The 16,140-nt window shown below is 37.1% G+C and overlaps 1 protein-coding gene across 2 annotated transcripts in view; it reads right to left on the reverse strand.

The window, feature by feature from the left end:
- LOC124156223 (SEC14-like protein 5) overlaps positions 1-16,140 on the reverse strand; it is a 36,653-nt gene that overhangs the window by 14,919 nt on the left and 5,594 nt on the right. For both annotated transcript variants that reach the window (XM_046530624.1, XM_046530623.1), the window contains exons 7-11: positions 15,161-15,350; positions 10,782-10,870; positions 4,832-4,969; positions 3,577-3,697; positions 2,290-2,408 (exon numbers count right to left, since the gene is read on the reverse strand). In XM_046530624.1, coding sequence (XP_046386580.1) covers positions 2,290-2,408; positions 3,577-3,697; positions 4,832-4,969; positions 10,782-10,870; positions 15,161-15,350 — 657 coding nt within the window. The remainder of the gene's footprint in view (positions 1-2,289; positions 2,409-3,576; positions 3,698-4,831; positions 4,970-10,781; positions 10,871-15,160; positions 15,351-16,140) is intronic.

Below are 16,140 nucleotides of genomic sequence, written 5' to 3' on the forward strand. Positions count from 1 at the left end.
TACATGCAATCCGCGCCATAATATCTTTTCGTGTATATATTGGCCTTTGTGAATGAACAACTTAAATATCTTAAGTATTGGGCTCTATTTACCGCCAATTTATATTTCAGGCTTCTCGTAATGAAGACGCACTTCCAAGTCTAACCATGAACTTTCTTCTCACGCGCTTCCCCGTTCTCCCATGCTGGGGTTCTGTCTTTCAAAAGCCTTTGTCCCTTCCCTCCTGCCGCCTTTGGCTGATCTTGCTGACACCCACCTTACGCATCCCAAGCCCCTCCTTCCCCAGCATTTCCCATTCACTCCCTCCCTAAGGTGACTGAGCTTGTGTGCGTCGCAAAAAAATACGGCCCCCAAAAGTAGACTGAGGCAGAGCTGAAGGCCATTTCCCCACCCTTCTTTGTCCTGCCCCCTTCACCAGTCCTTGTGATGACCACACTTCTTCCCTCAGGCAATCCCCATCCCACTCTTATTCACCCCACCCACTGGGAACGTTCCCCGATTGTGGAGAAGGGCATGGTTCATCTTTACCTGCAACGGGGGGGAAGTTATTAACCGGAGAGAGGCGGAAGAAGTATCTTCCACTATCGGGAAAATGGTGCCGCGCTTATAATTGTCTCTCTTCTTCTCAGCTGACTTTTCAATTGAAATTATTTTCTTTGCTCTTTCCACACTATATTTATTTACGATTATGGCGCGACTATTTTTTAGTGCTAAAACTAAGAAAATCTTTTCTCTATGTCAATGATCGTTTGCATAACTTTCAATACGGCGGAGAAAGGAACACGAAAACTAAATGAGGTGACGGTACAGGTTTTTGCGTGTCATTTTTTGGGAATTCACGCTAGTGAACCAATACTTAATCACGTTGAGAAATGATAAAACGTCTCTTGTAGGAAAACAATCAATGTGGATAATAACGTTTCTATCTATATTTCTCCGATACTGTAAGATGTTTCTCCTGTCGTTTTCCGGTTGGAACCTTGCTCCTGTCGGCATAAAAGGAGAGAAACATACTATATGAACAGGTCACCTCACACCCGGTATGAAGAATACAGTCCTGATGAAGAATTAAGTCTTTTATGGCAACGGCTGCGAAGATGATGGAACACAGTAGTCGGACGGAGAACTCAAACAGAATTTACTTCAAATATTCGCCAGAAGATAATCACATCCTACGTTATTTATGATCGTAATTGAATCTCAGTGAAAATAGAGCACATTCTGCTGAAAATACGAAGTAACTCGAAATATTAACTTACGAAGGTTATTTTGGAAATGGGCTAAGACCCTTGTTTTTCTTTTTTTCTCGTCACTGAGCGATAGAGGGCGACATAAATGGCGGTTAGGCCGGCTGCCGCTAAAATTCCGTGGGTGTCCGAAACAAATATCTATCTTTTGCATACTTAATAGTAGCTATTGGCTCCTAACCACAAATTTATTACTGTAAATTCTTATAATAAACATTTCAATTCATTATTTGATTACGTTTTCTAAACTGGTTGGGAATTTCTTTAGCGATCGTTGATGTTGAAGTATGAACAAGAAATGGGAATTTTATGGTGATATAATTATTTAACGATTTTTCACATCATAAATCGATAGCAAAAAGCCTTTTCTATGAATTATACCGAGAATAACCACCGAAAACATCTAAATAAGACCACTAAAGACAAAAAACGGCGGAAGAAACAAAAGCGAACATTTTTTTCGTGACTTATGAAAAAGGTTTGAATTTACGAAACTCGATTTTACGAAGTGCCAATTTTCCGGTCCCACTGACTTCGTAAAATCAAGAGTTTACTGTACCACACGATATGTCATTTTTTCATGACCATTAAATTGATCACTGCATTCAAAAAGTAAATTGAGATGATCAGGTATTGAAAAAAATTCACAATTTTTTTGCCAAGAACTGCAATTTACTTCTAAGAAGGAAGTAACTTCCATTGAGGGGGATCGAGTTGGTGTGGTGGCTACAGTGTTGGCTTCCCACCCAGCGGACTCGGGTTCAAATCCCGGCAGCGGCAGAGAATATTCAGAGACTACCCGATCCCTGCTTGAGTGTTGTGTGGAGGACATTTCAAGCGCAACACTCCGTCCATCGGATGGGACGTTAAGCCGTGGTCCCCTTGGCGCCTTTCGTTAACAGCTGGCTAATGCCGATGCCGGGTTTCTCTCCATACTTCCTTCCATACCCTTCCCTCATGGCGCAAATGACCTCAGCTGTCGGTCGCCTCCTCCAAATACCATACCATACCAACTTCCATTGAGGTAACAAAATGTACATACATGACATGGTCCTCCCAGGAAGTCTGGTACATATTTTTCTGGAATATAGTCCACCAGTCCACCCACAGCCTGATAATCATTTCCACCATATATTAAAAATTTTGCACGAGTGGCTTCATCTATGGATATAAATAAATAAAAGAAGAAAATTACCAAAAGAATGATTAATACAAGACATTGATATAAAAAGAATATTTCATGAAAATTGTAGAACACAATCGATCTGCAGTGAATAAAATTTTGTCAGAGATTCAAAAATACATCAACAATCTATTGAACCTAACGTTTCTCACATCAGTTTCTGGCATTGTTTTCCTTGACCATTGTAAAAAATATTATGTACCACCACAGAGACAAAATATTGAAAAAAATTAGTTATTAATCAGCAAACCCTTGTATCATATACGAGCTGATCTTCAAGCATAATATAACCTTATGTTGTGATGTGCCATTGTTTCAAACAATTGAGAAAACACTCTATTGCATAAACATGGAATGTTTCCTGTGAATCTGCCAACTCAAGGCATCACTTCAGCATTTTTTTCAAGCGTGACATTGGTCATTTTCAAGGATAAAAACTTTGAAAATGTAACTTTTGGTAGATGCTAAAATTTATTTAGGTAAATAATTAAGAAAACACAAAAATTTCACTAATTAGGCAGAGAGCTGAGTGATTTTTTTCCAAAATATTATCCTGCATTCATCTGCATCCATTGAAATCTCTAGAGCACAGATAAAGTTCTTGTGTAATTTTATACCAACACAAATTTTGACAAAACAAGCATGAAAATCATATCATGCATAGTTCACAACGAAATAGTTTCGTATGAGAATAAAGATAAGTTCTTTCAAGTCTTGGTACTAAGGTCGATAAGAACTTTTCCATTGTCTACTACTGCTGAATGAAATGCAATTTTTCACATTTTAAAATAATTTTCAAGTTTCAATACACTGCCAATTTCAAACCTTGACTTGACCTAAATACTTAGTAAATCTTAGAACTAATTGTCTAATAAAATAATTTTGTAATATCAAAAACATAATTTCATTCACCAGTAGCCTTAATAGGATGCCCTTTGCATGAAATATGGCCTTAATGTTAAAAAAAGACTATGATGCACAGATCAGGTATCAGTTGAGATCAAAATAAAATTCACAACCTCCATTAAAAATACCCAGCATTGGTGCTGAGTCAAAAAAATAAAAAAAAACTGCCCACCCCCTAATGCCAAGTAAAGACTCATTAATTAACCCCATGGAGCAGGATAAATTGTGAGATATACTTACGAATAAAGGTTCCCACAACAGTCCAAATTATAGGGAAGACACGAGGAGCACGCACAAAGAGTAGCCTTCCAAGAGTTTCAGGATAGTTACTTTCAACAACTTCAATTATTCGAAGAAGAGCCTAAAATAGAAATATTAATTTACATTGTGAAATAAGTTTACCAGATCTTTTACAAGATACCAACTTAACCAAAAGGGATTAAATTCATGCAGATTAAATACTAGGATTGTGAATTATCACACTGATAAATGATAATATTTTCTCCTACACTTTCCATTAGCAAGTTTTAAGTTTACCAGGACCACCCACGGTGGTAACTTTCAAAGAGTCATATGCAATGCACAAATTGTGAGAAAAATCCACAGAGAAAAAATTATTCACCTTGATCGGGATAACAGTCAAGTCAAATGGATTTTTCGCACAATTTGTGTATTGTGGGTGACTCCCGTAAATTTATCACCATAGCTACTCCCAGTAAACTTAAAACTATTCAAGGGCAAACACCTCTATGTGTTCTAAGTCTGGGACTTGCTCTCCGGTGGTGGCACTGTGCGTACCATTTGGACTGCTTGTGGTATCATATGCTCAGAGGTCCATACCACCTAGTCCGGTTTTGTCCACAAACATCCACTTGGAGGAATGATGCCACGGTAGCTTAACTGGCTTAAGTACGAGTTCGTATCCCGGTCAAGGTGACTGATTTTTTCTCTGTGGATTTTTCGCACAATTTTTCATTCGCAGATTTTCAGAAACTTAAAGAAGCAGGAGAGAGATTGGGTATCAGGGCAAACTATAAAGTGTATGCAAAGGGAGTTTAAAGAATATACGATACATAAAAGTAACTTTTGATGACTGCCTAATTCCGGGATTCGGCCGTTACCCCTAACATCGAAACCTGTGCGGAGGTTACCAAATACCGTGGAAATATTTCTAAAAAAAAATGAAATATTACAGCGATGTACATGGTGCAGATTTTTACAGAAGTAAGTATACAGCAGACTTATTTTACAAATTTACTTTTACACTTTCATGTTGTAAAGCAATTTCATGTACATTTTTCACTAAAATTTCAATATTTAATAGTTAAGCGGGACGAGTGTCGGGAGAAATAATTTTTATGGCCAATGAAGTGTATATATCATATTACACATTGTGAGCCCACAGACATATATATATTATTCCTATATTATTTCAATCTTCATCAGATTGGTAAAGTTAACACCTATGAGAAAGCAATGGAGGTGGTGGACTTACTCGCACTCCTGGTCTCCATAGATGTCTCATATTCAGCCCATCCAAGTCTACCAAGAGAGCCCAGGTTGAAACAGGTCGGCCCAAGGTCCTTGTTACTTTCTCTGTTAGCCGTAATCCTTCTTCACATATATGGAGGGTCTGAAAAAGTGAATCAAAGATTTAATTACTAACCCTCAGAATCAATATGACATAAAATAAATTTTTAAAATTTCAGTGTGATAAGAGTTAAAGTCCTAAAAATTATTCTTTTAAATACCTTACTTCATTGTAAATATAACACTATAATATTACTGTCATGTCATTAACTTCAATCAAATTATACAGTAGACTGTCATTATTAAGAAGGTCACAGAACCGAAAAACCGGAGGTTTGTAATAACGATGTTCGTTATAACGTTTTTTTTTATGATTCATCGAAAAAAAAACATACTTTGTCGAATTTTCTCATCTCTTCAATCACCCGCAATTATAATCTTCATAGTCAAGTGTATAATATATGTGATTAAATTATGCAGAAGTCCTTGATATATGAGAAATATGCATTCCGAGACCTTGCTCGTAAGCTGATAAACCTATACAAGGTATCGAGGAGAGTGGTTATCCTGCCGAATGCAACACTCCATCACAACCGTGCGTTAACTCATGATTGTGACGTGGGGATCTAGTTTGTAACGTAGCCGGAGCCGAAAAAAATTGCTGTCCGCGGGAAGAAAGAATGGGCAAAACACTGAGAAGTTCCTGACTTCACACCAGATTAAATGATACTTTGTTCAGATTATGCCCAAAATGCGAGTTCCTCTATGCCACGTCGTATCGCATTGGCAAACTCCAAAGGTGCCAAATTTGAAATTTCGGGCACGCATGAAATTTTTGAATGCTCATATCTCTGACAGTTTGTAAACTCAATGTGTGTAGGAAGAAGACTAACTGTACATCCAATTTAGGAGCGGTAATGAGTGGATCACCGCAATTCCACAGGAATGAAGCTTGTTATATGATGTTGCGTGTATAATGAAGTATACTGAAGAAAGAACCTAAATCGATGCTCTTGGGCACAATACAAGAAGGGAACTTAAACATAGATCAAATATGATAACATACTGTAATGTATATCCTCCTAAATGCCATTGCTTTTCGTGGAACTTCATAATAAACTTATTTTTGTAACCGCCAGGACTGGGACCGAGGTTTGTAATTTTTTAACATCGAAAATTTCGTAATAATGTTTTTTTTTGCTATAGATTGGATAGGCCTTTTCGTCGGGACCAAGGATTTGCTTCGTAACAATGAGAACTTTGTAATAATGTTGCTCGTATTAATGAGAGTCAACTGTATTCATAATTAGCATCAAAATTCAGGAGGACTTTTGGAAATGAACTGACTTATGAAATTCACGGTTTTTTCAGGTTTTCACAGTCTCAATGTTGTCAAATTCATTCAACAATTCACGCTAATAAGCCAACAATAAAACTATCACCAGCCGCATATTAACTAAAAATTAACGTAAGCGACAGACGCCGTGAATGTAAATGCAGCAATGAAAAGTGATATCTATTATGGCGTCACTTATCGTTTACAAAATTCAGGGCCCACCAAAGACCCAACCCAACCGCGCTCTTGCCCCGACGCCGAATACCGTGGCCTCTTTTGATGTGCGAATGCCCTTAGGACCTTCTTCCGCCTGGACACCGGAAGTCCTTTTTTAATTCCTCGCCGAGAGAATGTTTTTTGAGCACGTTGTTATTACTGCGCAGTAACCAAATTTCCCTTACCCAATCTTCATGAGATCGAGGATTATATTAAAAATGTTAATAGAATGTAATACAGTGGAACCTCGTTAAAGCGAGTACGGCTATAGCGACACCCCCGCTATTACGAGAGATAGCCGATGCACCGTCAATTGACCCTATAGTAAGCGTGTTAAAAAATTCGTTTTTACGAGACCCTTTCGGTGTTGGCTCTCGCCATAGCGAGGGTTTCACCGCCGGAAGACTTTCATCAAGACTCCTTAACCTCTGCAATTGCTAGCGATCTGTTAGAAATGAAGTTAATGGAGTGCTCAGTCTCAAATTTATGTGGTAAACTGTCGTTCGATAAATATAATGATTGACGAAACAATGCTTTGCATGATTTTTATTCAGTGCGGCGCTTATAAATTGTTTGAATAGTTAGTCGTTATTTGAGTAAGGAAATTTAGTGATGCAAAATAACATCGCCTTTCGTCTGGATTTATGCTTACGTTTATCGGATAGATGTTTATCTGTCGCCGCACCACTCCTGTTCCTGTATATCTGTTCGCAACAGGTATATTGGCTATTATTTGCTCCACCTCCGGTAAAGCGACAATTCGCTATAGCGAGTGTTTATTAGTGCACCGTGGGGTGTCGTTATATCGAGGTTGCACTGTAAATCAAAAAATCAATTTCATACAATTATAATGCACTTGGTTTGAAATATCTATAGACAAAATAAATACCTGCTGAAACACGTTATTTTCACTTTCACGTTATTATTCACATAAACTCAAATGAGGTGAGTACAGTCTATTAAGAGCTATTGCCATAAATTGAAAGCCTATTTGCGGTAGAAATGTTTCCTTAAGTAACATTCAAATGGCAAACTCATATTTCGAAGCATATGGCATGTGCCCTCATTTTTGTGTGGGAACCACTTCGAGTTACAAATCGTATAGTTTTCGTAAATGGTTCATTATGGGTATATTAGAAATGCAAGTTATTTCATTTGTCCTTTTTCGAATATTAGTCCATCCCAAGCTATCATTGTAATTGAACCCTCAGACAAAATATCAAACTTCCGCCATTAAAATGGAAAATAACGGTCAATGTGTCATATAGTACGGACCGTGGTATGGACCAATTACTTCACTTCGAATATTCGTGTGCAGATAAATGACTATAGACTATAGACTATAAGTCTGCGCGTGCCTGACCATAAAACATGATTAACATATCAAATTTGATCAGTCGACCGTTGTTCTACAATCAAGATTGAGATATTTTTAAGGTTTTATGACGAATTTCACGGCTATTTCCAGGTTTTTTCACGGTAGACGAAATTCACGGCTTATTCACGGTTTTAAGGTTTTCACGGTTGAGTGGGAACCCTGAAAGTAGAGTCTGCAGCAATGAGTATAGCCCATAGTGAGGCTACAGCGTAGGGAAATAATCCACCTATCTATAGCCAGTACTCATATTTACACTAGTGCTAAATTGATTCTATTTTCCCACAGAATTCATCCAGAATGCACAACTGTAGGGATATACAGCCATTAAACTTTGACAGGGGAATGCCAAGCATATTTATTTTAAGCTCATTTCAGATACCTTTCACCAATAAAATGCAATATTGCAAAAAACGAAACCTTGCCGTCTCCTCTACAAGTTATTGATACCATCATCCATTTAGTACCCTATTTTGAAGCTAGACAAAGATGATTAACAATATTGCTTTTATCACTCTCCTCAGAGCTTTTATCACTACTCCTTCATAATTGAAAAAGTGGAGAATTTCCTTAGATGTAGCCAAAAAGAAAACAATCCAGTCTGGTACTAATTTCGTGCAATAATAATCAGCATAACATTTTAAAAAGAATGAGTCCAAACATGACATAAATTTGAAATCATGTAAGCTAGTTACAGTAGAACTCCAATTATCTGAACTCCAACCATCCGAATCACCGATTATCTGAATCGCTTAAATAAAAAAATTTAAAAGAGAAAAGAAAAAGATTCTTTTATAACAACATCACGCAAAGCGTTTGCCGACCTTGAAACACCATTAGCATGGATGGTGCACCAGCCTGAGTGTGACCATATGCAGCTTCTCACAGTGAAGCAAATGCACAACCTGGCTGTACGAAAATGGATCAAGACAGTCAAACAGTTTACTTTGACCAAGATGTTCAGCAAGTAATGACTTTTATTTTTATACTACCACTATAAAACGATTGTATGTACAGTAGTATATGCATTTAATTTGTAAAAATGTTCTCTTTTGATTAACAATTAATTAAAAATGCATATGTACCAGAAATGAAATCTTTTCATTAAAATATCATTTTTCAGGAAAAAATCCAATTACAGTAAAAGCCTCTATGTAGTGAACCTCTTTACATCATAAACCTCCATATTTCATACCACCCCTATGGTCCTGTCAGATTTACATGTAAATTTATAGGCAAACCTCTTTGTAGTGAACCTCTTTATCTCGTAAAACCTCCACTTAACATACCAAAGAGACACCCCCGAGACTGCTCATCTACCACCGCAAATTGTACCAAGACAACTAGAGGCCATTAATGCAGCCGCGATTACATACATGGAATGACATTTTCAGCAATAAATCTTTCACGCTTATTTTTTTTCTTTCACACCTTTAATATGCTGTAATTTTCATGTTAACCATAAGTTATGGCCATTTTGTTCCATATTTAAGTATACCTAACAGTAAATTAGAAAAAAGATATCCAACTATCCTAATCATTTTAAGTGACTGTTGAATTAAGAGAGATCTCATCGTTTTCTCTCGAATCATGGTAAAAATCATGTGATAGCGCTCACTTTGTGTTATCATTAAATAATAAATATATGTTCACTAAAGCATGCATGTTTATTTAAACGCATAAATATAATAGTTTGAAAGACAGTAGTGCCTTTCATTTCCAAAGGATATGAAAAATTGGTGCACATCACTAAAACCTCTCTATAGTGAACCTCCATACATCAAATTGCCCAAATTTCAGTCCCCTCCATTATGATGTAAAGAGGTTTTACGGTATCATAATTTTTGATTATCCAAATAGGATATAGTCCCCATTGATTTGGATACTTGGTGTTCTATTGTACAATGTCTTTTTATGCTATTGTAATCTTTGGTGGCAAAACCTCGCCACTGCCTCAGCATGGTGTTTCTCAGTGAGCACTCTACTTCCACCATCTCCTGACTGCTCAGATGGTGTTGGATTACTCCAGATGGCCTGTGTGGAGCTTCATACCTTCTAACCACAAAAAAATGATTTTTACATGTCTCATTGACTGCCCAAAACATGCCCTGTGCCTACTGATTGACTACAGTGATGCAATCATGATGTTTTGAGGCAGTGACAGCGGGGTAGGGTTTCTTTTACTAGTAATGATGCAAGAATATAAAGCACTCTCCACTTTTGCATTGTATTTCGACCAGTACCACCTAAATAAGTAAAACAGGCATAAACAATGTCAGAAATACGTCATGTTTGGACACAATATTCTTTAAATTTTGCATAAATATTTTTAAAATTCTGCAATCTCACAGAGATAAGACAGGCATTGATAGGGAAAACTTGGTGTTTGGTTATATCATGCCCAACAGCCAACTATTCCTTTGCAGCTCAGGTGACAGGGACAAGCGATTTAAGTAGTTTGGCACAGTCTGCGGATGAATAGAGCGGGAGAAAAAGCCAATCCATAGCAGGTCTTCTAATAGGAACTTTGATAGATAATTAGGACTACAATGATGGGTAATTTTGCCAGATTTGCTCTAAAGAAAGCACTTCTCAACATCAAAATTTCATTATAAGTATCTGATATTCATTGGATAACAGAACTATATATGAAAGATTGAAAGGAGAATGAGTCCAAATGAGAGTAGGAAGGGGTGATAATACTCCACGGTTAATGGGAGTATGGATGGGATACCTATGCATGATGGCCAATCATTGGGAGCTGAGGCAACATGAATCATGTGAGCATATGTCATAAGAGAATTCAACTTTAATAACACCAAAATTCTTGACATTTTCTTTAATAACACCAAATTCTTGGCAGAGCAAAACAAGGATGTCTGGCAACCCGGATATCATAAGTACATGCATTGAGACAGAGAATGAGCATAAAAATTTAACACAAAAAGCTCCTAAAAAAGAGATTTGAAAAAGAGTTTATGTACAAACCAAGTTTAACAAGCCATTTTCACCAATAGCTCGTATAAGTCCTTTCACATCCATTTGGCCTAAGCGTAATAAGTATAGTGGACGGCCCTCTGAAAACAAATTAAAGAAGGCAGTTGATTGTTAACAGGATATTGCATCAATACAACAGTAATAATATTGAAAAATATTTAAGTTGTACTATGGTGATGATCAACATATGTCAAGACATTTTATCACATTGTAAATCGATGGCTAAGTTCTAGCAACACGCATCTCAAAAATAGCAACTTTTCAGGAGAGCTAAAAAGGATTATTTTCTTTTACTTGTACACTGAAATTAAAAACCAAAAGTTCATAAAACTGAAAAAGAAATATTCATTTGCAAACAAAGAGTTGGTTTTTGCTAGTATTATATTTTTTAATGTTATTACACTTTGTTTAAGATACCTATCTCAAACCGGCCGAATTTAAGATGCGTGTTGTTAGAACTTAGCTATCGATATGCATCACAACACATTGAATAATTAATTAAAAACCCACATTTTATTTAAACTAAAAAGGAAAAAACAAACGACCTCCATCCCCAAAGCCCAAGGTCCCACAATTACATTACACAAATTTAAAAAATTTTCAAAACCAAAAATGTGGTGCACATTCACTTCACATTTGACATTGTCTGAGACATTGTTTGCATCTAAGTGCCTTTAAGCAATAGGGTGGTTTCCTGTTATTTTTTTATTGCCTTAATCGAAAGATTATTACTCCTGGAGTACGTATTTCACGCTTTTAGATTTTTAAATGACAATATCTATTTTTCGCGATTAAATGAAAAGTGAACATTTTCAAGCGCGCGAAAACGCGACGCTCAAGTATGAATGCCGGGAAATATCTCCGTACGTCGTATTTCTGGTTCCCCCTCCCGCCCGGTGAGGTGACCTTGAGGCGAGGCTTAGCGCTGATACGTCGCAGGCTGCCAGCGGGTAGCTGAGTACCTTGCTGAATGGTAGCGCTTGGCTTAAAAAAGGTTTATTAATACCTTATCAAACGAAGAAACCTATCTGACCTTAGCCAGTTTTAGTAGGTGATTATTAAGACATGTTTCCCTGAGCTCTGTGCCTCATGCATGCATTGGTAACCTCAGACGATGTATAACTCCTATCCTCTCGTGTAGAAACTAGGTCCCTGTGACGTCATGCGGAGTGGAATCGCATGGGCGCCAATCTGGCCTTTTTCAAATGAGGATAAAATTTGACCCTTGCCATTCGTCTAAACCGGTATTTCAAAAACCAAATAATTTGTGTATTATGAATACAGTAAGGGTGGGTAACGAATCGCAATCAATGCCTTTCGTTTTCTTTGATGAAGGAAACTACCCTATTTGTATCCCCTCTGCAAATAAGGATAAAGTAAATATCATATATTTGAGATACTAGAATTAGTATTGCACTGAATATTTACAGAGAAAGAATTTGATTTAGGATATTGTAATTGATGCGCACCACTTTATTGGTTTTGAACAAAAAGTATTATATAAGTGTATTTTAAAAGTAGGACTCTGGACCAAAGCACGGCAGTTTAATTTCTTTTTTAGTTCATATAAAAATATAGGTTTTTAAATTAATTTTGAGATTTATTGTGATATTTTCTTGTTTCATAAAACAAAAAACTAGATTTTTTTAAAGATTAATTCCTCAATCTATTACATTATTTTCTCAATTTTATTTTATAAAGATGAGGCCTATAAGGCTACCAAAAACTTCTAAATAATGAAGTGCCTAAAATGATGGAAGACGTGCAAAGCCAACTTGTAAAAACATTTAAAAATGAAACAGTAACGACTCAGTAAGGATATGAACCTGAAACTTTCTGATTCGTAATCAATAGGGACATGCAAAAGTCGCAAATGCGATAACGCGAATTTTAGAGCAAATTCTGGGGTTTTCCCACGAATATGCGAATTTTGTGGAAATAGCGATTTTCTCCAATTCATGGGTGATTTTCACCAACTCAGACGCTATTTTCATGATTTTTTTTAGTGCTCATGCTTCTCCCACAAATTTGTTTTTCGAGGTGCATTGGCCGCTTTACGACACAACGAATTTCCGTGGGCCAACGTTCATGCACAGCGCCGTGAAATCCAGAGAGATGTATCGTTTGAAAGCGGCCTGAATTTCATTGTGCCGCGCCGAGAATGGCGACTGGCGAAAAGTTGTCACATCTGAAAGTAGCCTTAAGGTAGCACTCTGTGTATTTCACGCCATACACAGCACACCTCCGGGCCGGATTGAAATGGGCTGCAAATTTTTGACTGAGATTTCTCCACGCAGGAGAACAAATGCCGAAAATATATATTTCCTCACTCTCCCCCTTTTATGACGGTCGCAGGTTTGTGAAGTCTTAGTTTCGGGACCTAACTAGCGGGAGCGTACTCTCGAAATCCGGGAGCAGGTACCCGGACCCCTCGTCTTATATTACCCCTCTTTGTGGTAAGGGACAGCAGTCGTACAATTGTTCATTCAGTTGGTTTGCGAAATAAATACATGCTTATTTCTCAAAAAAATATAAACTAATAATTGAGCAGAACAGCAATTGAGAATGTCTTTTGAGCAGCGTTAAAATATTTTTAAAAAATTCTACCATAAATATTAACTAATATCTCAATAGGGTGGTTTCCTATTATTTTTTTATTGCCTAAATCGAAAGATTATTACTCCTGGAGTACGTATTTCACGCTTTTAGATTTTTAAATGACGATATCTATTTTTCCCGATTAAATGAAAAGTGAAAAATTTCAAGCGTGCGAATACGCAACGCGTAAGTAGGAATGATGGGAAAAAGTCCGTGCGATGCATTTCTGGTTCCCCCTCCCGCCTTGTGAGGTGACCTTGATCGAGGCTCTGAGCGCTGATAGGACGCAGGATGCTAGCGGGTAGCTGAGTACCTTGCTGGCTGGTAGCGCTTGGCTTAAAAAAGGTTTATTAATACCTTATCAAACGAAGAAAACTTTCTGACCTTAGCCAGTTTTAATAGGTGATTATTAAGGCATGTTTCCCAGAGCTCTGTGCCTCATGCATGCATTGGTAACCTCAGACGATGTATAACTCCTATCCTCTCGTGTAGAAACTAGGTCCCTGTGACGTCACGTGGATTGGAATCGCATGGGCGCCAATCTGGCCTTTTTCAAATGAGGATAAAATTTGACCGTTGCCATTCGTCTAAACCGGTATTTCAAAAACCAAATAATTTGTGTATTATGAATACACTAATGGTGGGTAACGAATCGCAATCAATGCCTTTCGTTTTCTTTGATGAAGGAAACTACTCTATTTCAGTATAAAAATCAACATGGAAATTATTAATGCATTAAATCTGTTAATACTGACAATAGAGCTTTGTTCAAAACTTGAAAATTCTCAGAATAAAATGAGGAATTCAATTGGAAGTCTGCAATTTACGTGCAAGCATTTTTCATCCATATAGCTAATTCATATAAACACAGCATGAGTTGACAGCGAACCAAAAACCTTAAACAAACTTTATTTGGGACCAGGAACGGCAAACGATGAATGCGGGAAAACGATCAATGCGGGAACGATTGATCGGGGTTCCACTGTACTACAAAAGCAAAATTCCCGGGGTTCAGTGGATATCATTAAAGCAATCTAGGAGCTCAAATTGTCTGAGACATTGTTTGCATCTAAGTGCCTTTAAGCAATTTGTATCCCCTCTGCAAATAAGGACTCAGAAAGATTTTTTCCTGCTATAGCACTGTGTTAACGGATTAGGTAACAAATTTAAAAGAACACAATTTGATCAAAATAACAATATTTCATTTGATATTAGACATTCAAAAGTAATTTCTCTTCTATGTAAGCTGGATATATGGATACGCGAAGGATTATACACGTAAAATAGGTGAAATCAGTCAATTCACCATGTATATTATTGGTTAAATTATCCCCGGTCAATAATATCCTAAATTTAAGGCAATGGGTGGGCCACTGAAAGCATGGCTCTCAATCAACATCAATTATTTTGACGTTAAAATAGCACTGATTTCATGGCAAAATGACATCGCTTTTGTAAAAATATAACACCACTTTTGGCTATAAAATAACCCCAACTTTTGCATATCCCTAGTAATCAGCTATGTTACCCGTTAGGCGTTTTAGGCAAAATTAAGACAATATGATAAGAAAAGTAATAATTTGTGCAATAAATTATCGCAACAGAATCAGAAAATTGATAGTATGAAATATGCGTTAAATACCCAGATAAAAGCTAAGAAAAAACCAAATTTACTAACTGATAGTTTTGAAATAATCATCGAATAAGGTACATGCACAAGGAAGATTTAATACAGATAACATGCATGAAAAGCACCTGTTGAAAGGACAAACCTTTGTCAAAATGATGCCAACCACCAGGAAAAAACTCCTTCACAGCTTTCGGTTCTATATACGTCTTCAAAATGGCATCCGCATTCATCTTCTTTCTCCATACTAGAGATGATGAAACCATTTCTAAAGCTCTCTCCACATTAAAGTCTCGGGCACGTAAAAATCTCAAAAGTACAGCATCACTGGGTACCTGTGCAAATTTAAAGAAAAGTCTCAGAGTAGGAAACACAAAGGAGACTAAATTAAATCAACGTAAAGATTGCTACATTTTTTTCTGAAACAGGACAGTATTCCTAAAAAAATGCCTACTCCATTGTTTGATTTACAGGCCATGATTCGACAGTAAATAAATTGGATAATTAATATTTAAATGCATGCGAGCACCAACTTGGTGCTTCAACTCAAGGGTCAACACAACCCACTAATCCACAAGGTAGTAGATAACATATTAAGGTTGAGGGGGGAAAGTTCCTTTTTATGGGCCACCTTTTACTAAGAGGATATTTTTAGGTTTAACCCATATTTTAACCTGGGATGCCTCCATTAGTGGCCAAATTCCCCACCCTGGTCAACAACATTTTCCAAAAATACATGCAGCAGAAATAAAAAAATCAGGAAGGCCCAGACAAATGTCACACTAGGTACCAAGTTTAGGATTATGACCAAGATAGAGAGCAGACTCCTTACCTGTTTCGCCGCTGAAAAAGTGGTATAAGTAATTACTTTAATTGGCTGACAGATTACAGCAGAGAATGAAGGCAGTCTTGCAGGACAGGACAGTATTCATACATTTCATAAGCCAAATTTATCAAGTGGAATAGATTTAAGCTGAACCATGGCATTTGGCTTCTGTATACAGTCGAACCTTGATTTATCGTTTTTCAGTGGGAAGGATGAAAAAAACGATGAATGCGGGAAAACGATCAATGCGGGAATGTTCGTCCGGGTTGCCTATGTCCCAGGAAACGCTGGATTTTTGC

This window comes from Ischnura elegans, chromosome 3, assembly GCF_921293095.1.
Source record: "Ischnura elegans chromosome 3, ioIscEleg1.1, whole genome shotgun sequence".
Lineage (NCBI taxonomy): Eukaryota > Metazoa > Arthropoda > Insecta > Odonata > Coenagrionidae > Ischnura > Ischnura elegans.